The sequence below is a fragment of the Rattus norvegicus genome, chromosome 1 (assembly GCF_021556685.1).
Source record: "Rattus norvegicus strain SHRSP/BbbUtx chromosome 1, alternate assembly SHRSP_T2T, whole genome shotgun sequence".
Taxonomy (NCBI): Eukaryota; Metazoa; Chordata; class Mammalia; order Rodentia; family Muridae; genus Rattus; species Rattus norvegicus.
The window spans coordinates 178,676,570-178,700,811 of record NC_141534.1 but is presented as its reverse complement, the minus strand read 5'-3'; the positions used below and the strand labels follow the sequence as shown (position 1 = coordinate 178,700,811).

The following is a 24,242-nucleotide window of genomic DNA, read 5'->3' as shown; positions in this document are numbered from 1 at the left end:
CAGTGCTGAGCAACCAGACATGGGAGGCTCCCCAGCATTCAGTGACTAGCTAGCTTAGCCTGCTTGAGGAATCTCAGGACAGTTAGAGATCCTGTTTCCAAGAGCAAGGTAGATTACCTCTGAGGATTGACAGCTGGGGTCAATGTCTGGCATCTACACACACATTTAGACACGGGCACTCCCCATGTATATTCACATAGTGCACATAGTGGGTAAAGAGAAAGAAAAGAACAAAAATGAACCTTTTATTCTACTTTTGTGTTATTTCTTGGTCTGCTTTGCAGAGCCAAGTAGACATGACTTTCCTGCTAGCAGCAGTCTTCACTTGAACTAGATGTTCCCAGCCCTGCCATGGCTCCTGCCCCTGCAGTGACGCCTCGAGGAGACACATGAAGGCATCACTTGCCCTAGTAGGCTGCCATCTTGAGCAAGCTAACTATTATAACATTCCCTCGGAGGCTTGGTTTGTTTTTGTCATGGAAGTGGAGCTTAGTGGGCCAGTCCTCTTGGGTGTGCTTCAAGTCCAAATTCATGTGTCCCCCAACTTCAGAGCACATTCATTTTCTAGAAGGTTCTATTGTCACCTCTCTCAGTGAGCCCAGAGTGGGAGATAGACCTTCCTCAGGAGAGGGAAAGGGTCCAGATTCAGAATCTTCTTCCCAAATCCTGTCTGTAATCTGGACAGACTCAGCCAGGTGAAATGCAAATCAGTTTACTATCTTCTTTGTAGTTTCATGTCCTTGTAGTCTGGAAACTTGCGTGGGCATCTGGTACCCATCACATGCTGGGACCTTGGAGAAGATCTCAAGCTAACTGTTTTCCCTGGCTCAGCTTCTTCAGGAGTCTGCCTCCCCCATATCCGTCACCTCCTCCCCAAACTGCCATGCGATAGTTATCTCTTATATTTTTGGTTGTGAGCCTAGCCTTTAACGGCTGTTATCTCAAGTATCTAAGTGCCACTGGGCCAGTTTCTGCCACAAGACAGTGAGAGCCGAACCCCAGTCCTTTACAAAGGAGTTTCCCAAGAAAAGGATATTCCAATTAGCGGGCTGATGGTGCAGCCTTGTCTCTGAGCTGTCGATAGCAGAGCCAGCATGCCAAGTGATGCTTTATGAGCCAATAAAGGAGGCACCTCCAGATTGGAGGAAACACATTTATTTGCTTATTTATTGCCTTTAATTTTATAGGCTCTGGAAGAGATTTCTCCCTTCTGAATGTGTCCAATTAGCCCTATGTACCCAAGGGAGTTCATGCTTCCTGATTCTTAATATTCCATAGAACAGAACTTAGGGTCAATTCTCTCTCTCTCTCTCTCTCTCTCTCTCTCTCTCTCTCTCTCTCTCTCTCTCTCTCTCTCCTGTCTGTGTCAGTGTATCTCGGTATGTGAGCTTTCTTAATCCCAGGGAACCATGCAAAAGCATAAAGAGTCACTTCTCTATGCTTTTATTAACGCTGGATGCCCTGCCCCCACCCCTCTGCTGCTCACAGAGCAGTGAGGCAGGAAGTGCTAAGCTAGAGATGATTAGGGACAGGACTTGGGTCACTTTGTTTCTAGATTCCATGAGCATAGCTGGCAATATTTCAACTGATGTACAGAGAGCTCCTTGATTCCCAGGGACAAGAAGGGAAGGCTAACAGTGGAGGCCATGCTTCTACTCACCTTGTCTAGACTCCTGTCTGCAGGCAGGAGTCTTCTCATTGCCTAGGAGGAAGAGAAGGCTTGAGCTTAGAGACTGATGCAAGCTATGGAAACCATGGCTCCCGGCTCTGCTCCTGAACCTCTGCAGAGATTGTTACTTGGAGTGAGCCGAGCGATTTGGAATTCTGTGAAGTGACTATAGATTGTTGGGCGCACTATTCTAGATGGCCCTTGAAGAAGGGCTCCTGGGACTGAGGAAATTCAGTGGTGTTTTTGTTTTTTGATTTGTCTAGTACAGGGTTGAGCCAAGGTTCTTGCATATGTTAGAAAAGCATTCTAGCACTAATCTACATCAATTTCACAGTTTTCCCCCTCCCTTGCTCATTCCTCCCTCCTTCCCCCGCTCCCTCCCTCCATCCCTCCCCCTTTTTGTTCCTTCCTTCTTCCCTCTCTTCCTTTTGACACAAGGTCTTACGTATCTCAGGCTAGTTGAGAGTGACCTAAACTTTCAGTTTTCCTTCACCCTCAAGTACCGGTATAACAGACCTGCAACACCATGCTGGGGACCCAACCCAGAGCTTTATGCAATTCAGCCAAGCACTCTAACAATGGAGTTGCATCCCCAGTACCCAATGTCTTCTTTTGAGACAGAAACTCATAGGGCAGATTAACCTCAGTTACTGATCCACTGCTGAATTACTCACTTCCTGCTTCCACCACACCCAGTGATGTTCCCATTGTTCTAGTACTAACCTGTTTGAAGCTGCACATCTTCAGAAAACACACATGCAAGTGCAACTGTCCACCCGGCTTTCCTGGTGCTGGCTAACAACACCATGAAGTGAGTATTCGTAACAGGATCTAGCAGCCTCAGGTCAAGTTCCAAAGTCTTCACTTTAAGTATGCTTTTGGATGTTACCACTCATTATGTCTAAAAGGAACAAAACTCAACTTGGGGATCTCAGGAGTCACAAGTCTCCACTTTGAGTATGTCAGGAGATGTGCTCTCAGGGCCTCACCCTGCTGTTTAATGAGATTAATGATTGCTTTTCCACTGAGCACCCACCTGTGATGTTCCAAAAAAAAAATTGAAATAAATGGCTCACATGGAGATTGAGTAGGATCTTGCCAGGGAAAGTGCATGTTAACAGGCTCTAGGAATATGATAATTATCAGCTACTTAAGATGCAGCGACTGCAATATGATAACAAGATGTATTATGCAGGTAGAAGGCCTGAGAGATGTGACACCAAGTAGAATTAGAAGAAAAAGGAGTAAAACAGAGATCTCACATGCTTATTCTTTTTGTCGAAATAAAAAGGAAATGGGAGAAATTTGAATGTGCGTGTGGGAAGACAGGCAGCCCTTCTTCTCTGCTTCTGTGCAGCCTAAGTGCCTAACTTTCCTGGGAAGTGCTCATTGTATGCTAGGCAGGATATCTGAGCATGGTTGGGGGGTGGGGTTGTCACCAGATATGAGAACATTTGCCTTAGATTATGTCTAGAGCTCGGTGCTTAGAGAAGGCAGTCAGAGCTTACAGGGCAGCTCTGGAGAAAACTTAAAAATGATCCACAAGTAAGAGGCATAGAGAGAGTGAGCTGGAATGAGGTGAGCTTCTGAAACCTCAAAAGCCAGCCCCAGTGACACATCTCCTCCAAAAAGGCCATACCTCCTAATCCTTCCCAAACAGTTCCACAAACTGGGGAATGAAACATTCAAATATGTTAGCCTATGGGGACCATTCTTATTTAGACTACCACATCTATTATCTATCTATCTATCATCCATCTATCTGTTTATCTATCTCTTAGTTATCACCTATTTCTTATGTTTCATAGGTCTATCTATCTATCTATCTATCTATCTATCTATCTATCTATCTATCTATCTATCTATCTATCTATCATCTGCCTATATATCATATTACCCATTGGTCTATCTATTTATCATCAGTCTGTTTGTCAGCCATCTGTGTCTATGTGTTCATCCACACACCCACATACATCTTATCATTGGGGTTCATTTGTTGCCTCCAAATCCTTGGAGGCCCTGGGGATCCTCTGCAGTTTTAAAAACATGTTGATGTAGCAAGGAATAAATCCTTGGGCAATTCAATGTTTGTTGAATGAGTAAATTCATCTTTGTTTAACTTTAAAGTCTGATGTTTTTATTCCCAAAGTATATTATAAATCTTGCCATCTCTTTCCATCTCCAATCTACCTAGCTTCATTCAAGCCACTTCTTTTTCAGATGGCTCAGTCTCCTTTGTACTACCATGCCTAGTAGTACCTTGCCTCTTAAAGTCTCCTATCCACTGTTTACCAAAATAAACTTTCAGAACGTCTATTGGTTCCTAGTGTTCTGTTGCTTATACCCCTTCCAGTTCTTCCCATTACTATTATTTGAGAACCCCACTCTTCACCAAAGCTCACAAGGCTCCAACCATCTCTTCAGCCTCATAACTCATTCTCACCACTTGCAACCAATACAACCGAGGCCATTCTCTCTCTCTCTCTCCCTCTCCCTCTCCCTCTCTCTCTCTCTCTCTCTCTCTCTCTCTCTCTCTCTCTCTCTCTCTCTCTCCCTCCCTCTCTCCTTTGTTTTTTAATCATTGAACTCACTCTGGCAACAAAGGTTCCAGCCCTGCTATGCCATCTCCTTTGTATGCGATTGGTTCCCCGCCTCATCTCTTATATGCCAGTTCAAGTTTGACCAGAGCTAGCCACCATGTCTAAGCAGTACTTAAAGTCCCTCTACTGTGTCACACACTCTAATGCACAAGGTTTCTGCTTTGTTCACCAAATGTCTGTTTCTGCCAAAAGCAAGTGTACCCTGTGAGGCAATGACTTACCTGCTGCCTTTAGCAGATGTTGAGTACCCAGGGAAGCTTTGTATGTGATACATGGTCAGTTAGTAAAACATTGAACTTGCTTCTCTCTTTCTTGACCTGTAGACACATACTCATTTTGCAAAAAGATAGCCCTGCCACCATTGTTCTTATGATTTATTTGCAGAGGAAATACTCATGATGCTGCAAATGAGGCTTACACCCTTCACCTAGCATTTGCGCATACATGGTCCATCTTCAGGCCTGCAGTGAGTTCTCTGAATCTTCAGGCTTTCAATGTGTTAAATATATAGCAGCCATCAGCTCTCCCATCTCTGGTGAATAACTCAGAGACCTTTATGCTGAAGTGCAGATTCTCCATTGAGAGGCAACTTTCCTTTCAAACAGTTGGATAAGACTAGGTTTGTATTTATAAAAGTAAGTTATATGCCAGAGTGCAGTCTGGGCCCAGAGCACTTTGATTTGATTGCTCAATAAATACATTTGCATCCACTCAAAGCTCTTGTCTCTGAGTATTGTGTACTGAGGTAGTCAAATAAGTGACAGTAGCCTTATTGAGTTCTGTTTAATTTTATTCAATATAATAATGTTCAGTTTTGTTCTGTGGCTTTTCTGGGCTTCTGGATCCTGTGTATGGGTTAAATGCATCTTGCTTTCAGTTAGATGGATTGGTGAAGTAGCAGGTTTGTAGTAGAGGTAGAGGACAGAATAGGGTAAAGGAATATGTGTGGCTACCTCTACTCCCCCACACTTTGTGTGTCTGTTATATTAGTGTGCACACACATATGCACGACAGCACACATACATGTGTATATACATGAATACACAGGGTTGACATTGGGTGTCTTCCTTGATCATTCTCCACTTTTGTTTCTTGAGACAGGGTCTCTTATCACTGAAACCAATTCTCATTGATTCAGCCAGGCTGTCACCACCCTCCCAGGGCTGAAGTTAAAAGTGTGCCTGCCACATCTGGCTTTTTGTGTGTGTTCTAGGAACAGAACTCAAGTCTTTTTGCATTCATGGCAAACATTTTACTGACCAAGCTATTTCCCCAGCACATAGTGTACAATCCATTGGTTGGCACAGCCCCGCTTGCATTTCCTTATACAGAAATGGAGATGGTCATCCTTACCTCGTGGGTTACTCTGAAGATGAAATGGTGCAAGAAGCATGTTCTACACACTGACAGATTACTAGTGGGTTAATAAACATAGCATGATATATATTCCCATCACTTCAAGTGGACCTAGTTCATGCTGTCTCAACCTTTCCTCCACCCTGTGTAATCAGAGCCTCAGCAAGCATTTTCCCTGTCGTATGGCAGTGTCTTTCTCTGTGCAGCATTAAGTTCTGTCACCCGCCAGACCATCCAGGAATAACTTCAGCCAGCTCAGTGCTTTCATTGCCACACAGCTCTCTGAGTATCCCCATCCTTAACTGATCTCAGTTTGATTTACTGGGGAACATAGAAGTTCGTCTCTGAGAAACACACCAGGCCAAGGGGAGAAAGGGTAGAGAAAGACTACCCTTGATGATTTCTGCTCCTTATGTGACTGCTTTCTCCTTTCAGCCTTAGGCTAGCCCCTAGCTTGCTAGTCTGACAGCCAGGCATTGGCCCTGGATCCTGGCCATCTCTCTCTCTGCCCCAGCTGGGCACCGCAGCATAGTGGGAAGCATGGAAAGTCTCCAGATGGTTGTGCCCTGGCCCCTTGTCAGAATCAGATGCCATCAGCTGCTCTTTGTGTGAGACAGACCACCCATTCCTCCTTACTGTCCTTTCTAGAGCAGCTTATTTATCTTACAAGTAAACCCAGAATAATATAAATTGCTTCCTGTGGGAGGCTTTCCATTGATACTGCTCTCTTAATGGCTCAGCCATATCCCCCCACCCCCTTCTAGGGCCATCTTCTTGCTGGGCCTTCTATGACCAAGGACAACTGTGCTGCATATAGAAAGGATCAGGCTACAAAGTTGCTTGATCCACAGACATCTAGTTAGAGCCAGAGCAGGGCAGGAGCTAAAGAGACCAAGAGTCCCACTGCTTGGGAGGCGCCATGAGTGACACAATCAAGAGATGGGATCCTGTTTGCCTTATTTTCCTATCTCTTCATGAACTATTTAACTTCTCCAAGCCTCGGTTTCCCCGCTTAGAATGTGTTCAACTTAAATGTTTCCCCGAAGAGTTAGTGTGGAAAGCTCGGAGCCCAATGTAGCAGTACTGAGAAGGGGGTTATGCGAGATGAATGGGTCAGGAAGGCTCTGCTCTCATGAGTGAGAGAATCTGTGCATAGATAGATGCTGAGCTATGGAGGGGATGGGGCAGTTATCCCAAGAGTAAGTCTTTTATTGAAGCTTTAAGTCATTGCCCATGACTCTCTTTCCCATGTGATGCTCTTGAGTATAATGCTTTCATGAACAAAAGAGACCCCTGCTCTTTTCACGTGCTGGGCTTCTTCTGTGTGCTGTAGGAACAGGGATCTTAGCCTTTATAGTGCTGTAGTGGGGATGTCAAGAGGTGCGTGCTGATAGGAGACTGATATAGCCATCTCCTGAGAGGCTCTGCCAGAGCATGACAAATACAGAGGTGGATGCTTGCAGCCAACCATTCAACTGAGAATGAGGTCCCCAATGGAGGAGTTAGAGAAAGGGCTGAGGTAGCCAAGGAGATTTGCAACCTATTAGGAAGAACAATATCAATCAACCAAACCGGACACCTCAGAACTCCCAGGGACTAAACCACCAACCAAAGAGTACACGTGGAGGGACCCATGGCTGCAGCTGCATATGTAGCAGAGGATGGATCTTCTTAGGCATCAATGGGAAGAGAGGCCCTTGGTCCTGTGAAAGCTTGAAGCCCCAGCGTAGGGGAATGCCAGAGTGGTGAGGTGGTAGGGAGTAGGTGGGTGCATGGGGGAGCATCCTCATGGAGGCAGAGGTGAGGGGATGGGATTGGGGTTTCCGAAAGGAAAACCAGGAAAGGGGTAACATTTGAAATGTAAATAAAGAAAATATACAAGAAAAGAAAGGGAAAGGAAAGGGAAAAATGAATTAAAAACCAAGAAACTGACCACTGCTCAGGCAGCACTAAACACTGTTCATGAAATAACTGCCGTTGCCCAACTGTTATGGGGTAGACATTTCATTTATCCTGGTTCTGCTGCTTGAGTAGCCATTGGGTCAGGAGCTTGCTCAGTCTCATAGCCTGTGAGTGGCAAGCTGCCATTCAATCCTGGTCTGCTGAATCTGAAGCTGTCTACCTTCCTGGATCCTCACACAAAGTGGTCTCTTGAAATTGGCCGATGTCTGGTTGAACCAGGGCTCTGAGGAGCTGGCATGGCCAGGTATCTGGAGTCCACATTTCTTGACCTGGGAAAAGATGGTGGTAACAATAGTTTCCATCTTCCAGGGCCTTCTCTGTGCTTCATAGGAAACTCCTGGGCTTCCAAGAAGGAGCTGGCCTATAAATGTACTTTGGGAAGCTTGCCTGCTGCTAGGGAGCATCGGAGTTACTTATAATGAGGGCCAGGTTGTCAGGGCTGTACCCCTGTCTTTCATCTTCTCCTTCTGAAGTCCCTTCAGAGTCTAGGGCAGTGTGGCTCAGGGCCTTCATTAGCCCTGCGCTGTCTGAAAACTTCACAAAGGCAGTAAAGCAGCATCACTTCCTTTGTGTTTTTAGCAACCCAGACGGCTCTTCACAGCCACAGCAGTCCTCAAAATAATATCCCCAAACTTAGCTTCTCAACCTTGTGTGGCTGAGAGAAGCTCTATTCTGCTGGCCTCGCATAGTCAGTCAGCAATAATTGCTTCTTTGGCTGCGTGCCATCGCCCCGTCTATCTTGTACTGGAAGGTGAGGAAGGTTCTGGAGTCTGGGAGGTGGTTGAACTTGTCTCTTCTACGATGCTCCACCCCCCACACCTACAGAGTATGGCACATTCTATGGGGACAGGCTGTTCACTGATACAGGCAGTTTTTTTAGAAGGGTGACTGGGCATTTCTGGAGTCTTGATTTCAAAATCCCTTCCCCATCCCAAGAATTTTCCCTATAGTAATTCAAGAGTGCAGGGCTCCATGAAGAGTCTCCAAGCTCCTCAGTCCCTCAACTGCTCAGCTTTTCCTCTCCCAGAAACTTCCCTGCTGCCTCACAGCAGGGTTGGACCAAGGCTTTCTCATCCCTCCTCAGAGTGTGTTCTGTAGAAACACCTGAGAAAAGAACAGTCCTGGAGAGCTGGCTATTCTAAGAGTATGAAGGGCAAGAAGGAATAGGGCCCGTACTGAGCATCTGGGGGCATGGAGACCAGGATAGCCCAGGAATGGCATACCCTTCCCTTTTGTACACAAAGATGTTTGAGAACTCTCTGTATTGGGCTTGGAGAGGAGGCAGGGGTAGAGACAGACTTAGATACTCCAAGAAGGAGATAAAATGCCATGATGCTCAGGTGAAGAAAACAGGCCTTGCAGTCACAAGTTATTAGAATTCCAAAGGCTAGTGAAAGAAAGGTAATTATAGCATCTTATTCTGTCTGAGAGAAGGCAACACATTTGTCTACAATAGCGTTTATGATACCTAAGGAAGTTGCGATATCAGATTAGGTGATGCGGCTGAAGTCTCTTGGCTCTTGGGACTTAGGGTATTGACAGTGGACCTAGAGTCCCACAGATTAGACAGGGGCTGCTCCCTTCTCTTCTCATGTTGTGGTGGGAATCACCCTGTGTGATGGGAGGAAAATCTGAATGGTCCACATTTTTAACAAACTTGTGAGGTGGATTCTAAGACACAGGCTGGAGTTGGAGACCACTTCCTTCAGCCCAGCTGTATGTGAGAGTCACCTGGGGAGATAAATAAACCAAAGGCAGAAAAGCTGTCCAGTGGTTCAGAATTCAGTCTGGTCAATGGCGGGTATCAATACTTAGTGTTGTACCCCATTTAACTCAAAGATCAAGCCCGGGTCTAGCCTCAGCTTAGAAATAGTATTAGAAATAGTATCTGTCTGTGTGTGTTCTTGTGTATGTATGTGTCTTCTGGCTGGGACTTGGGCTTGCTCTACTTACAAGGTAGTTCCCTTCACCATGTCTTCTTCTGGCTGTCACATTAGCATAGAGGCATCTGTTGTGTCCAGAGGCTTTTTGGAGCTAGGAGACAAGCCTTGGTCACATCGCCTCTGTATATGGAAGGGCAGTGAAGGAGCAAGTTTGGCAGCTACAGTCAGAAGTCATTGTGAAAGGTTTGCTCCTGCAATGCTGAGTGGGTTCAAGCTGGGTTCAAGTTTAGCTTGCTACAGGACTGAAACCACTGACTATTAAGATGGGTGTCTGTATGTCAGTGAGGTCCAGCAGTGCCGTCTCTCCATCCGTGGCCATATAGCATACATGACTGGCAGGAACTAGGGATGCCTATATCCTGGATCCTCTAGAAGGATCTATGCTGTTCTATAAACAAATTGCCTGTGTCCAGAGATAATATGTTTCCCATGTTTTATAGTCAAAGACACATGTAGCTATTAAGCAGGACTCAGACACCCAGATGGTAAGACAGTTTCCACCCTGAATCTTCTAGAAATCTCCTGTAAGTCCTGCCTACCAGTCAAGACTTCCATGGATCTGTGAGAATCTTTAAAGCTGGGCCTCCCAAAGATCTGTGAAACTCTTCGTGGTGATGCCCCACCACTACCACCACCACCATGGACCTATGGATATCTTCATGGTGGACCTCCTATTGATCTTGGAATGTTCTAATAAAGAATGATGTCTTAACTCTCTCAACAACCCAATCAAAAAATGGGGTATAGAACAAAACTGGGAATTCACAACAAAGGAATCTCAAATGGCTGAGAAGGGACCTAAAGAAATGTTCAAAGTCCTTAGTGATCAGAGAAATGCAAATCAAAACAATCCTGAGATTCCTTCTACCTTCCACCAAGCAGAATGGCTAAGATCAAAACCTCAGGTGACAACACATGTTGGTGAGGATGTGGAGAAAGAGGAATACTCCTCCATTGTTGGTGGGATTGCAAACTGGTACAACCACTCTGGAAATCAATCCTATTGCCCTGGGATGAGCATAATGCCATTCACCTATGACCCCAGAAGTACACAGGAGGCTGAGACAGGAGGTTTCTAAGTTCAAGGGCATCCTGGTCTACATTGCTATCCAAGAAAAAAAAATCACTCCCCTAGATATATTTATTGCATGTGTGACAGATCCTCTTTCTCTAGTGGGGTACAATGTCAGCATCACTTAGAGGTCATGTGCACCTTGAAGAGCATCATCCAAAATGGCCATTGCCAGTGTTTACAGTGGTGATACTAATTTGTTGAATTTCAAGAAATATAAAAGGGCAGAGATTTTGATATTTTTCTGATTTAGATCAGTAGTTTTCAAAATGCAGTCACTGCCTATCAATGTGGCATGAAATTAGTTTACCAGTGCACAACCAGCATTCCTCTTTCTTAGTAGAATATTCTAGAACAAATTAGAATGGTCCCAGATCTAGCCTTATATAGTGCAGCCAACGTTCTTGTTACTGTAACAAAATACCTGACAAAAGCAACATAAGTGAGGAAGGGCTTGTTCTGTGTTTGCTAGCTTATCACCTCTGTAATAAAATACCAGAGAGAATTAAACTTCAAAGAAAGAAGGTTTGTTCTATCTCGTACTGTTTGAGAACTCAGTCCTGGAATTGTTGCTTCAGAGCTTTGAGCAGCAACATAGTCGTGGCAGAGCAGAACCACTCTTCTTGTGGCTAGGAAGAAAGAGAGAACGGGTGAAGAGGCTTGAGTCCCACAGGTACCACTGAAGGCAAATCCTAAGAGACTTGAGACTTTCCCATAGGCTTTGCCATCTGAATGTCCTCAGCACCACTTGGTGAACATCTTGAGGGCCAAGCCTTGAGCCCGTAAGCTTCTGGGGGAGATTTAAGATCTGGATTATTGTGGAGGACCTGGGCTGCATATTTAATGGGCCAGTCAGCAAGAAGGCCATAATCTTCCTACCTACCTAACTCCCCAGCCTCCATGATCAGTCTTGATACAGTGGACCCCACCCAGGGATACTGGGCTGCCAATGCCACAAGCTTCCCTGAGTTCCCATTAGCTCCTGACTTTGGCAGAGATGGGGCCTAGGATCAGGAGCAGACCTTTGATAGGCTGCTAACTCCGGGGTACTGGCAGGTTGTGAATTCACTTGATCTACTTAGGAAGGATGAAGGGCTGCCTAGAATTCTAAATTACCCTGTGGCAGAGACTGTGAGGAACATCAGATGATAAGTAGCCATCCAAAGAAGCTCCCCACCTCCTCTCATTCTACCCTCAGTGCTCAGCACAGCACTTGACCAGTAAGTTACAATTCTTAACAGCCAAAGCATGCCCAGGTGGAATGTGAAACTTCTACTGCTAATTTACACACTACCTACAGGAACCCCACAGGAAGTAGTTTTCCAAGTTTCCCATATTTAAAAACTGATGCATAGAGAGGTTTAGGGGCTTGTGGCAGGTTACACAGCTAGTGAGGAGTGAAGTCACATACCAAGATTCAGGCAGGGTGGCTCAGATGTCCTGCCTTTCATTTCTGGGCCATCCTGATTCTACAGAGCTACACCTGGATGGTTCTTAGTTAGGGAAGTGGGCCCCATGCTATTTATAATCCTAAACACATAGATCTTATTTTGGTCTATCTAGGGGTACACAGTAAAAGGACCTCAAGCCACTGAGTCTCAACCAGTGTGCCAAGTTCCATCACTGTCTGAGCTAAAGGACAAGAAACCTGAGTCCATGTCTCCACCCCAAAGAACAGATCCCCAGCCTTGAAGTATGGCAAGGAGGGGGAGCATGAGGTCTGCAGGCTGTCTAAGCAGACTACTTACCCCTAGATCTGAGTCTGGGAGACCTTGGCCCTCACAGAGAGGCAGTTTACCCTCTGAGGATTTATTGTGTGCAGGGAGGAGGTGTGCTTTATTGTATACTTTGAAAATATACTTGGGGTGGGGGTGGGGAGATGCTCAGTTGGGAAAGCTCTTACTCTGCAGGCATGGTGAATGTTGTTTGAGCCCCACAACCTGTGTTCAAGGGCTGAACGTGGTAGTGTGCTTGTCTCCGTCACTGGAGAGGATCCCAGGGGCTCACTGGCCAGCCAGCCTAGTCAATCTATGGTGAGTTCCAAGCCAGTGAGACACTGTCTAAATGCACACAGTAAGGAGTGACACCTAAGGGTGACACTTGATCTCCATAAGCATGCACACAAGCACACATAACACCTCCACTTATCCTGCACACGTATACAGACAGAGGGAAGGGGAGGGAGGAGTGGAACACATTTGTAGAGCCCTGAATCTTGTTTATGAAGAAAGGGTGGAGTGTGGATAGTCCTGAGCCTCAGTGCAGGAGCCTAGTCTGACTCTGTTCACAGGGTATCAACACGGATGCTCTTCAAAGCCCACAGCTGACAGAAGCAGATAAGCATGGGGCCCATTCACTGTGTCCCAGACATGCACAGATCCTCTGTTCAGTCCTTTGCTAAGCTGGCTGTAGACTGTGTCTGCTTCCTTCCCCATCTTCTGGTGCCCAGGCAACATGACCAGGTTAGGAAATTAAGAATTTGCTAGAGGAAAAGAACTCACCCCCCCACCCACATACACACTTCAAAAATCACAGGCGTGACAGGTTTTGCACACTTTTCATGGAGAACACATCGCATTACTAACACAGCATCGAGACACCATACAGGTTCCACATCTTTCATGTGATAAATATTTTTTTTTTACTGTCATGCTTGAGAAATGGATTTTGTTTGAAAATGGCCCATTTCCTTTGATGGCTGCTTTGACGTGGCTTCAAAGCCTGTCACTGACAAATCTCCTTCTTCCTGCAATACAGCCATGGCTGCTGGACTGGGAGATTTATGACTGAGAAATCACATGATGAGAAGTCCAGTGGCCAAAAGCTGCTAGGAGCCACTGCCAGCTGTGGCTCAGTACCCAGGCACCTGTAAGTGAACCCCAGATTCACAAGGCTGTGGCTGAGGCCGAACTGCACTGGGAAGTTCATATGTGGGCTGTTTGGTCAGAGGACAGATCCCAAATATCTCTGCTCAAATCGAATTTTTGTAAAACTTGGAGTGTTCTTTTCTGTCCCTTGCAATAGCTGACTTTGTGTGGCCAGCAAGGAATGGGGACATCCAGCAGCTTGGAAATTTTTCCAGTCCTGGTTTTCACTACTTCCTAGCTCTGTGGCTTGAGTAAAGCCGTTAACCTCTCTAGGCACGAGGAACTGAGCTAGATGTGCAAGTGATCTAGAGCCAGGGACATGCTAAGGCATGAAGGACCCTCATGATTACCTTGTGTTAATGATGAAGAGACAGAGGCCTAAAGAAGGGACTAGCCTGTCAGCCTTACCCAGTGTGAGGCTGAGAGTCAGGACTAGAGAGCGGCCTCTGGTTCCCACTAACGTTCCCTACCTGTTCCATGTCACCACATGGTTTCATAGTGAGACCCTGGACCGGCAGCCTTTATACACAGAATACAGGTTCCCATACCCACATAGCCCTACTGAATAGGAGACGCTGGGGCTGGGTATCAGGGGATGCAGCCTTCCCTTTTGCAGCATATCCCAGAACTTCAGACAGAACTGTGCTACAAAAGGGTTTGACCCGGGGCCCATACCTTTCTCCCACAAATGGCTGTATCTGTGAATCCCCATCAGGAGAAGGGCGGCCTTCAAAGGCCAGCAGGATGTGTCCAACAAATTCATCCCAGGAAATGGATGCACGGGCACTAGGTCCTTTATGTGGGCACGTGAGGTGTATATTTAGGAGTCTGGGTGTTCAGCTCCTGGCTGTCATCTCTTGAGGAAGGAGAGTGATGGTGTGTGCTTCAGTGTTCATTATATCTCCCTGGCAGAATTCTAGGAGTAAAGGCTGGGTTTAAAGAAGTAAGTAATGGCAGTCATAAATCCAAGTTCCTAAGATACATGTATTCACCACTTCCTAAAATGAGATTTTTTTTTTGCATGTACTTTTATTTTATCAGCTTAGAAGGTAAAACTTGGGCCTTTTCACAGCAGCTTTATCATGCATAGTTTCTAGTTCACTCTGTTTTTCTGTCTGCCCCTATCTGTACCAGACATCTTGGCTGTGAGTTTAGTCATGCCTGTACCCAGAATTCCTCAGAATCCTAGGGGTAGGAGGAATCTGCGCAGGCTCCATCTGCTGGAAAAGGCCATTGTTCCACCCCTGGGTGGGCTTGCCATCCAGTAGCTGCCTGACACACCAGCCCTGCCTTTTCCCAAGAACCATAACTAGGGCTTGGCAACCTTCTCTGACATCTAGCCCACACTGATTGGGTTGTACCCCATGGTTCCCTTCCAGGGTGCAAGGCCAGACTTCTACACCTTGCCCTGCCTGCAGACAGCAGCCCTGCCTAACTCCTAGCCAACTGCACTGGGCGGTCACTGGAGATATCAGGGTGGAGGGAGCAGTGGACTCATCTGGAGTTCCTTTGCCTCATTGCTGTCCTGGGAGAGGTCTTCAAATCTCCTTTCTATAGTAGAGGGAGGTGAGGGCCAAACATCTGAGCTCTGACTGTCAGTTAAATAATGCTCGTCCAGAAATCTGCCTGAAATCTATGGAAATCTGCCTGAAGTCCCAGCTTCTGTGAAAAGAAGTCAGGCTGCAGATGAAAAGTATGGTGCTTAGTCCAGCTGACCTTGAACTTGGAAGCAACCTGAACAGTCTACATTCCCAGATGACAGTAGGTTCTGATAGGGTGGAGAAGCAGCAGAGGAGCCCAGAGCTGTGCTGAGGAAGGTGTGCTGCTGTGAAGAAGTAGTAAGGGCCACAGGCTTGGAACCTGGTACCCTAGAGAGCCTGGAAAGGGCAAGAAATAGATTCTCTGAGCCCCTAGGGGGAACAAGCCTGTCCTCAGTTCATCGAGATCACAACGCATTTCCAGAATTCTAGGACAATAATAAGCATGTGATCTAATAGCCACAAGTTTCAGGACCTTGCTCCATCTGGGACAAGGGTAGGACTTGGCTTTGGAGTTTGGGTGTTAGGAAGAGGGGGAGGAGACTGCATCCCAGGCTGGGGTATGGAACAGGGATGCTACACAGTGGACACCGACTGCACATATCTGAGTTGCCCTGGAAAGGCTCAGCTTCAAGGTTCTTAGGGAAAATGGTCCGTAGTTGCTGGCAGGAAGGCAGCACATAGGGCTTCCCTGAAAGCTGCTGAGGCAAATGTTTGCTTCTGGACATTCAGTTAGCCCTTTGCTTTTTTTTTTCTTTTTTGATATTTTTATTGGATATTTTATGTATTTACATTTCAAATGTTATTTCCCTTTCCCCCTCTCCCAACCCCTCCCCCTCTCCTCCGCTTCTGTGAAGATGCTCCCACCCCCACCCAGCCATTCCCACCTCAACACCCTAGCAAGCCTTCACAGGATCAAGGGCCTCTCCTCTCACTGATGCCTGACAAGGCCATCCTCTGCTAGAGCCATGGGTCCCTCCATGTGTATTCTTTGGTTGGTGGTTTAGTCCCTGGGAGCTCTGGTGGAGTCTGGTTGGTTGATATTGTTGTTCTTCCTATGGGGTTGCAAACCCCTTCGGCTCCTTCACTCTTTTCTCTAACTCCTCCATCGGGGTCCCCGTGCTCAGTTAATCCCAAATAAGGCATTCACAGAGGCAGCTTTGGAACTGCTGAAGACATTTTCTAAAAGAGTCCTTGAATTAGACATTAAGCAGGATGAACATTGTGTATGTAGATTATATCACAGGAGGGTTCTTTAAAAGCAGGGAGGAGGAGAAATGAAAACCTGCTTCGAGACTTATACCCAAGATGCCCAGGGTTATTTTTGTCTTTAGTTGATGCTTAGCATTCACCTATGGGGTGCAGGTGGCATTTTTGTGTCTGTGTGAGCATATGTCACATGTGTGCTCACAGAAGAGGGCATCAGATCTCCTGGAGCTGGAGTTAGAGACATTTGTGAGCCACCCAATATAGATGCTGGGAACCGAACTTGGGTCTTCTGGAAGATCAAAATGTGTTCTTGACCACTGAGCCACCTCTCCAGCCCAGATTTAATCTTTCTGAAATCTGAGGTCACAGCACCTTGGCAGGTAGCTCCCATTCACGGGGGAAAGAAACAAAGATTTGAGTGGTCTTTAGGTCTCACTCAGGTGTTGTGAACAACAGGCTTGGGACTGCAGAGAGAAGTGTCTCAAGAGATGTCTAGGAGAAGGATGAGGAGACAGGACACCATATGTCCTCCAGTTGAGCTTCAGATGCAAGGACTTGGTGTATGGGGAAGTGTGTCCTCAGGATTTGGGCCACCTGTAGCTTCTGGGTCTGGATCTTGTAACCAAAGGCCACATCTTTGAACAGGGTCTTCAGATGAATAGAAACAGCAATGGATTTGACCACTGGCCAAAGCTGGGACACTGCTCACTGACTCTCAAAGCCATAGGAGTGTCTTCTCCTCTTGTGAGAGAGATACAGATAATTGAGCAAAAGCACACAGAATGAGAGCATGCAGTCCAGTCTGGGTGGCAACTGGTGTGCACTTGGTGGTGTAAGCCACATCCCACTTGGTGGCTTTGTCTGTCTCTTCAGCTGCACTGTCCAACCCCAAACCACTCTGACCTTCAGCAGCAATGACACACTGTGACCCCTGTGCCAGCCTCCAAGCTGCAGAGATGGATATCGATTCTACTTATAGGAGGTTTGGGCTACAAGTTCTGTCACTATGGATGGCAAGAGCTGGAAAATGTCTTGGCTTCCCATCCTGAGTGTCTCTAGGGATGCAGTCTTGGAGAAAAAGTATAGACAGGAGAGGTCAGGGTTGGGCAGCTCTTCAAGGTATGTATCACATCACTCTGAGATCCAATCTCGTTACTCTGTCCTGGAGTTTCAGCACTGCCAGGGCCTCAGTGCAACGCCAGCTTCAAAAGGCTCAGCAAGACATCCACCCGTGTTCTTGGTGCTTGGCAGATTATCCTAGGCTCAAAACTTTGCAAGTGCTTCCCTTCCCCACTTCTCTCTTGCCTCATAGAATCAGTGTGGAGGTGGTTAGGATGGATCTGCAAGGCTCTACTCTTGTTTGTGGGTGGCAGGCTCTGTGGGTGTAGCTCTGAGATAGTATTATAGCATGTCCTGGATGTGCTGTAACATCCGGAACTTTCTGGAAAACAGGACATGTACAGTGAGGACAGAGCATTACCATGGATGCACTGATGAGCTAAGAAAGTACTCCATAATCCTATCGTTCTGTTTACAGGGGCCTGTGTATGAAGGGATTGAAGGAGCAGAGTGATACTCAAAGTATGCTTGCTGTTGTGTGTGATGGCGCATGCCTGGAATCCCAACATTTGGAAGACTGAGGCAGGAGGATCTGGAGTGTCAAGCTACCCAGAGCTGCTTGGCAAAACCCTGTCTCAAGAAGCAAGCAGACAATGTACATGCTTGCCAAGATCCTGCTTAGGCACAAGCACCATTAATACTTATAGAGGGGCTGGCTTGGCATAGAGCAGGACCTAGGGGCTCCCAGCTGGGCCAGACATGCATCCAGATTGCAACTGGGTCAAGGGGTTTGAAGACTTCTGAGAGAGAGCCCAAAGCAGTGGAGAGAGGAAGGATACCCGGAGAGAATTTGAGCATCAGCCCTTTGCCCTGTGAAGGTATGCCTACAGCTTACCAACGAGTCTGCATGAGCACAGGTCCACTAAGTAGCTGCCTAAGTGGGTCCTGGTGCACAACATGCAGGTGGGGCTGTGGTCAAGAGTGAGCGAGTGAGCTCCGCACCAAGCTCCTTAGTGTCCAGTGCTGCACCTCGCTATCTGCTTTCCTGTTGCATACGGCAGAGCATCTGCCCCCTCAGTTTAGCCCCACATTTTATCCTTCATCTTGGCTCTTGCTGTACCCTCCTCTGGACTCTTTCCCGAGGGGATCGTGTGGCTCTCCCTTGCTCTTTGGGCTCTAACCCAAGTACTTTCACATCTTGGAAACCATTCCCACCCCCCACTTCCCCTCCAGGGACCTGATGGCATGTTGCGTGTCAGAGCACTGATCACATTTTCCATGTTACCCTTTCACTAGGTCCCACGAGCGTGGAGAAGATGTCTGTCTCTTCTTTATATTTCATTATTCAACAACCAGCCTCACCCACAATAAAGCTGTTTCAACACGTGTTGTGAACTGAGGAGATAGATGGCTCCGGGGCTAAGAATGCTTGTTGTGCAAACATGAAGACCTGAGTTCAGACCCCTAGAACCCACAAAAGGAATCTCTTATGGTCATGCATACTAATAGCCTCAATGCTGTGAGAGGCAGGGATTGGACTGCTGGGGTTTGCCAGCCAGAAGCTTAGATCCAAGTTCAATGAGGGACCCTGTCTCAAGTGGGTCAGGCAGACAGATAACAGGACACTCAGAGTCTTCCAGTGGTCTCCATCTTCATTCAGAAGCACATACACAAAGATGTTAAATTAAAAATAACACCAACATTTTTAACTGATAAAGAAGTTCAGAAGTTTTGTATGCAGGACTCATAGAATGTAGAATCCCAGCGTCAGAGGGAAGCAGTCACCAGTGGCTCCTCTGGGTGATCCTAGCGAAGATGGAGTTGGTGGATGCTGACTCAGAGGCCCAGCATTAGAGGAGTCCCTGGGGGCACTTCTGGGTGGCACTAGCCAAGATAAAGCTGGTAGTTTCTGACTCAGAAGGACATTCTGGAGATATAAGCAGGGTTGACAGGTCCCTGGGTCCCTGGAAATGTCAAACATGAGCCCCAGGACATTTTCAGTTCCCATTAATGCTCAGAATGCCGTGCACAGACACATTAATAGCACCTTCAGTGGGTGACTAGTGTCCCCCCAGGGAGTCCTCCAGGAGCTGTGGAGGGCTCTGTAGTAAGCCCTGGGGGACTGAGAGGACTCAGAAGGGACAGATTCACATTAAAGAGCTGGGCTTGAGAAGGAAACGGCATGCCTAGCTTGCCTCCTCCAGGCCTTGGTGACTCTAGTTTGATGGGACACCCCCCAAAGATAACTTGGCTCAATTTTCTGGAGACACTGGATCTGCCCACCATGTTGTCCTCTGTACCTACCTTCTGGGAGGTAGAAGGTTTAGAAGTCATTACTGAGCTCCTTCTGATTCTGAGCCTTTTAGAGTAAGGCGAGAAGAGAAAGGGGACAAAAGAGATGGGGAGAGGAGGAAAAGAGAGAAGAGGAGAAAAGAATGTGGAGGTGGAAGAAGGAAGGGACAGAAGAGAAAGAGGAGATATGGTTTCCTTCTGTCACTGTCTCCATTTCCAGGGTAACAGCTCTATGTAGTGTCCTGTTCTCGGTGTCTGGGAGAAATGTTAGATGATTCTCAGGCATGAGAGACCTACCAAGGCACCCAAACACACAGGGATGATTGACTAGCAGTGACTGCATTCCATGGATCCACCTGAGAAATGTCTGTTACCTGCATAAGGGTACGTAGTCCCTGGTTTGGTGAACTAGATAGGAACTGACCACACACAAGCCTCTTCATGGCCTTCCCTGCTGCAAGACTCTACCTGCCAGTAGGCTCCACTGCTCTTTTGCCCCAGAAAGATTCAGGGAGTCCCTAGCAGGCAAGCAGTGGCCCCTCTGGCTCCTTCAAGGATTTTCTGCTATTGCCCTATTCACTCAGAGAGAGAGAGAGAGAGAGAAAGAGAGAGAGAGAGAGAGAGAGAGAGAGAGAGAGAGAGAGATCGAATTTTATGCAGCCATAAAGAACAATGAAATTATGACACAGTCAAGAAAGTGGATGGAACTAGAGGTCATTATGTTAAGTAAAATAAGCTAGACTCAGAAAGACAAAGCTGACGTGTTCCTCTCAAATGCTGAATCTGGACCTAAATGTATATGTGAGGTGCAGGTACAGGACATGAAAGAGGGCCATGAAGAAGGAGGAACTGATCTTGTGAGGGAAGAAGGTACTGGAATACATGTGTCACAAGAGACTGTTGAAGGAGGCAGCGATCCAGCAAGAGGTAGAGGGGGAGGGATGATGGAGGAGGGCACTGGGGGAGGCAGGTAGATAACAAAGTAGACTGATATATATGTATTAAAATGTCATCATATAGCACACTATGTTGTATGCTAACTTAATATTTAATATAAAGGATGAAACAAATATTGCTTCCCTTGGTTCCTTAGCTGTGTGTGTGTGTGTGTGTGTGTGTGTGTGTGTGTGCGCACATGGGGTGCATGTATGTGCAGGTGTGCCTGCACATGTGTGGTGACCAGAGGACAATGTTGGGTGTCACTCTTCAGGTGCCATCTACCTTGTATTTTTTAAACAGTCCCTCAGTGTCCTGGAATTCACTAGTAGACTAGATTGCCAGGGCAGTGAGCACCAAGGGTCTGCCTGTGTCTGCCTCCCCAGCACACACCACCATCCCTAGCTCCTTTTAAACACTAGGATCAAATTCAAGCCCTTGTGCTTGCAGAACAAGCACTTCATCACCTGAATCACTACCCCTCGCCCAGGCCCCTATTTCATCTTTAAGAGCATGCTGCTTTCACGGTGCCTGTCATTTGTACCCATACCGAGTAACAAGGTAGGGACACAGTGCCGTAACCTCTGTCTTCAATCTGTTTGTAATACATTATTATGCAACACAGGCCTAATTGTGAATCATAATTTTTTCATTAACTGATCTCATTTTACTTGGTAATATCCATTTAGGCATTTGAGAGCAATAAAACTCCATTTCTTTTAAATATTATATGATTCAGTTGGCTCACTGATTTAGATTTTACTGCCCCCCATTCGAGAGAATAAGTCACCCGTCTTTACAGAGATAACGAAGACCTTCAAGATCACACAAGCAGGCCTTGTGGGGAGAACACTCTGTTACACCCCATGCTGGAATGCAACGTTATGTAATTGGGCTGGCTTCCACATCCTAAAACTCCTTAGAAATGTGTGCATTGGTCTTACCATAACCCTCAATAGATCCTAACCTTCTTGATGGATCTGTGTTTTCTTTTATGTTTCTTAAAAAGCACATAAGCAAGCAAGCAAACAAACACTGGTACTGAGATCACTCACCTGTGGGTCTCTGCCTGCTGCTACACACAGGTCATAAGATGCAGTGTGGAGGTGGGGGTTTAACTGTGAGGGTCGGGGAGGGCTTCCCAGAATGGAATCATCCCAACTCTTCTGCATTCTTCCTTGTGATCCCAGATATGTAGCTAGTGCTCTCTGTGTCTCTCTGAAGAGGGCCAGGTGGGCGCATGCTTAGGAAAGGGCCCTGGCTCATGAGAGTAGTAAGCATGTGGGGCTAATGTTAAAGACTTATACCTGCAACCTAGTGGGTGGTCAGCGACCCAAGGAGAAGTTCCTCATGCTGACTCCCTGAGAGGCAACTGAGAATCCTCTGTGCCTGTATGCATCTCTCTAACTCTTACTCTTGCTCTTGTCCCAGCATCACCTTTTTTGGGGTCTGCTTTTTGGAGCACAGGCTCCCTAAGTCCCTTTGACTCTGTGACAACTGGGGAACACTTCCAGCCATGCCATTTTCTTGCCTCCGAAGCCCTCTGGTGTGTTCAGAGAGCCTGGGAACTTGATGGTACCCTCTGTGGCCAGGCAAAGTCCCTCCTCCCAGATCAACTCTTAGTCCACTTAGTGACTCAAGAGGAGGTGTCCATCTGGAGCACTAAGTGCCCAGACCTGGAAGACCTGAGGACCCTGGCCCTGTCTCCAGCCTGTGATTTTAGGTCATGTTGCGTACCTACTAGGTACATACAGCTGAGGGGACCCACCAGATGCCCTATAACTGCCTCTCCTGGTCCTTGCCTCTGCATCCTCAGGTCTCTGTCTAGCCCCAGGTACCACCCCATATCTTCATGACATAGAGGGCACGTCCACTGGTCTGGACATCTCTGCCTACTGTCACTGCATTAAGTGGTTTTCCTGACAATCGGCCCCAGTTTAAGTCTTGGCCTATCAGCTGTGCTAGGTCTGTGACTCAAAGAGGGATCAAAAGAACCACTCCTGCCTTCCTCCTCCTTCCCATTGTGAGTTCTCTTGGAGATGTACACTCATCTAAGTGTCTTGTGTGTTATTATATGCAGTCCTCACAGGTCTCAGATCTCTGTGATCTATCTCTCTTTGGAAGAAGACAGGCACTGGTTTAGGGAGGTTGGTGATTACTGTGGCCTCACAGCTGGTTTATGGTGGAACAGAATCTGAATCTCTGACCATACAAATCCCCAAAAGCTAGTCTTCCAGGTAGGAAAACTTGTGGGGACCCCTCCACCCCCAAGCAGCCTTTGAACCTGGAGCCGGCTGCCTTCCTGAATCCACCAGGAGTCCTGAAAGAAGTTTCAAGATGTATGGCAGGCGGCTGTTACCGGTGTCCGAATGTCCCTGTGTGGGTGGGCAGAGAGAGCTGGGGTCTGGATGTAGGTTGGTGCAGGACTGTAGGGGGTGAAGGGCAGGAGTGCAGGCTGGGAAGAGGCAGAGGCCCACTTAGGAGACTGGGCTAATATTCTTGGCAGAGACAAACTGGAAAAGGCTGCAGTTCTGTGATGGAGCCATGGCATGTCAGGCTCACAACCATCAACTTCTTGGCAGCCTCTGCTGGGTCCATTTCTATATCCTTGAATGTGATGCTTATTGGGCAGATGACACCATAGATTCATGGGTGAATAAATCTTTGAGAACCATGAAAATTCCCCTCTCCTCAGTCATTGGGGAAGGCTTGTGTGAGGAAGGGAAAGGGATTGGTAATGGGGTATACAGGGTTAAGCTCTGATCCACTGACTTCTTGTCCCTTCTTTCTCTAGAGGCTCCTGCCAAGCCTGAGGAGGCAGAGGCTGAGCCCTTCACGGACTCCTCCCTGTTTGCACACTGGGGTCAGGAGCTCAGCCCCGAAGGCCGGCGTGTGGCCCTGAAGCAGTTCCAGTACTATGGCTACAACGCCTACCTCAGTGACCGGCTACCCCTCGACCGGCCCCTGCCAGACCTCAGACCCAGTGGGTGAGCAGTCAGCGACCGGGCTCTTGTTTATGTGGACTTGGGTCTTCACGGTGCTGGGAACAGAGTGCAGGCTGGGAGGCTGGTCACAATCGAGAATCCTTTTCCCATCTCAGCCAGGGATTATGCTCGCTCTGGCCTCCATTTCCCCTCTGCAGAATAGGGGGACGGCTTCCTTTCATTAGAGATTTTGGGGATTAATAATCCAAATTATCCCTTAAGGGCACCAGAGCCATCTAGCAGCCCCACTAATCTGTCATTTTAAAGCAATTAGCTCCAACTTTTTTCCTTAAATTAGTTTTTTTTAAAAAAATATATCTGTCTTCCAGGGTGAACAAGTCATTACACCCAGCAGAGAGGTCTGTCTGTCTTGGTCTTTTGTTTTGTTACACAAGGATATTTCTTTAAGGTTCAACCAGAGTCTTTATTATTCATAATTATTAAAACTTGGGCACGTACCACAGTTAGGAAATCTCATTAACTTTTGTGAGCTCCTCACACCATCATTCCCCACTTCCTCCTCATATTTAAATGTTTCTTAAAAATGCAAACCATAGTGAGTTTCTCTTTGGGATTTTCTGAAAAGATTTTGTAGCTGAGCTTAGAATTTATAGCTTCTTAAAGGAACAATTCTCAACCTATGGGTCATGACCCCTTTGGGGGTTAAATGACCTTCCAGAGGGGTGGCCTAAGACCATCGGACAGGTATTTATGTTATGATTCAAAACAGTTGCAAAATTAGTTATGAAATAACA

The 24,242-nt window shown here is 46.9% G+C and overlaps 1 protein-coding gene across 1 annotated transcript in view; it reads left to right on the top strand.

Annotated features, from left to right (window-relative positions):
* Galnt18 (polypeptide N-acetylgalactosaminyltransferase 18) overlaps nt 1–24,242 on the top strand; it is a 310,938-nt gene that overhangs the window by 134,625 nt on the left and 152,071 nt on the right. Inside the window, 1 exon segment of the mRNA NM_001079884.1 lies at nt 23,298–23,490. Within this exon segment, the coding sequence (NP_001073353.1) occupies nt 23,298–23,490 (193 nt within the window).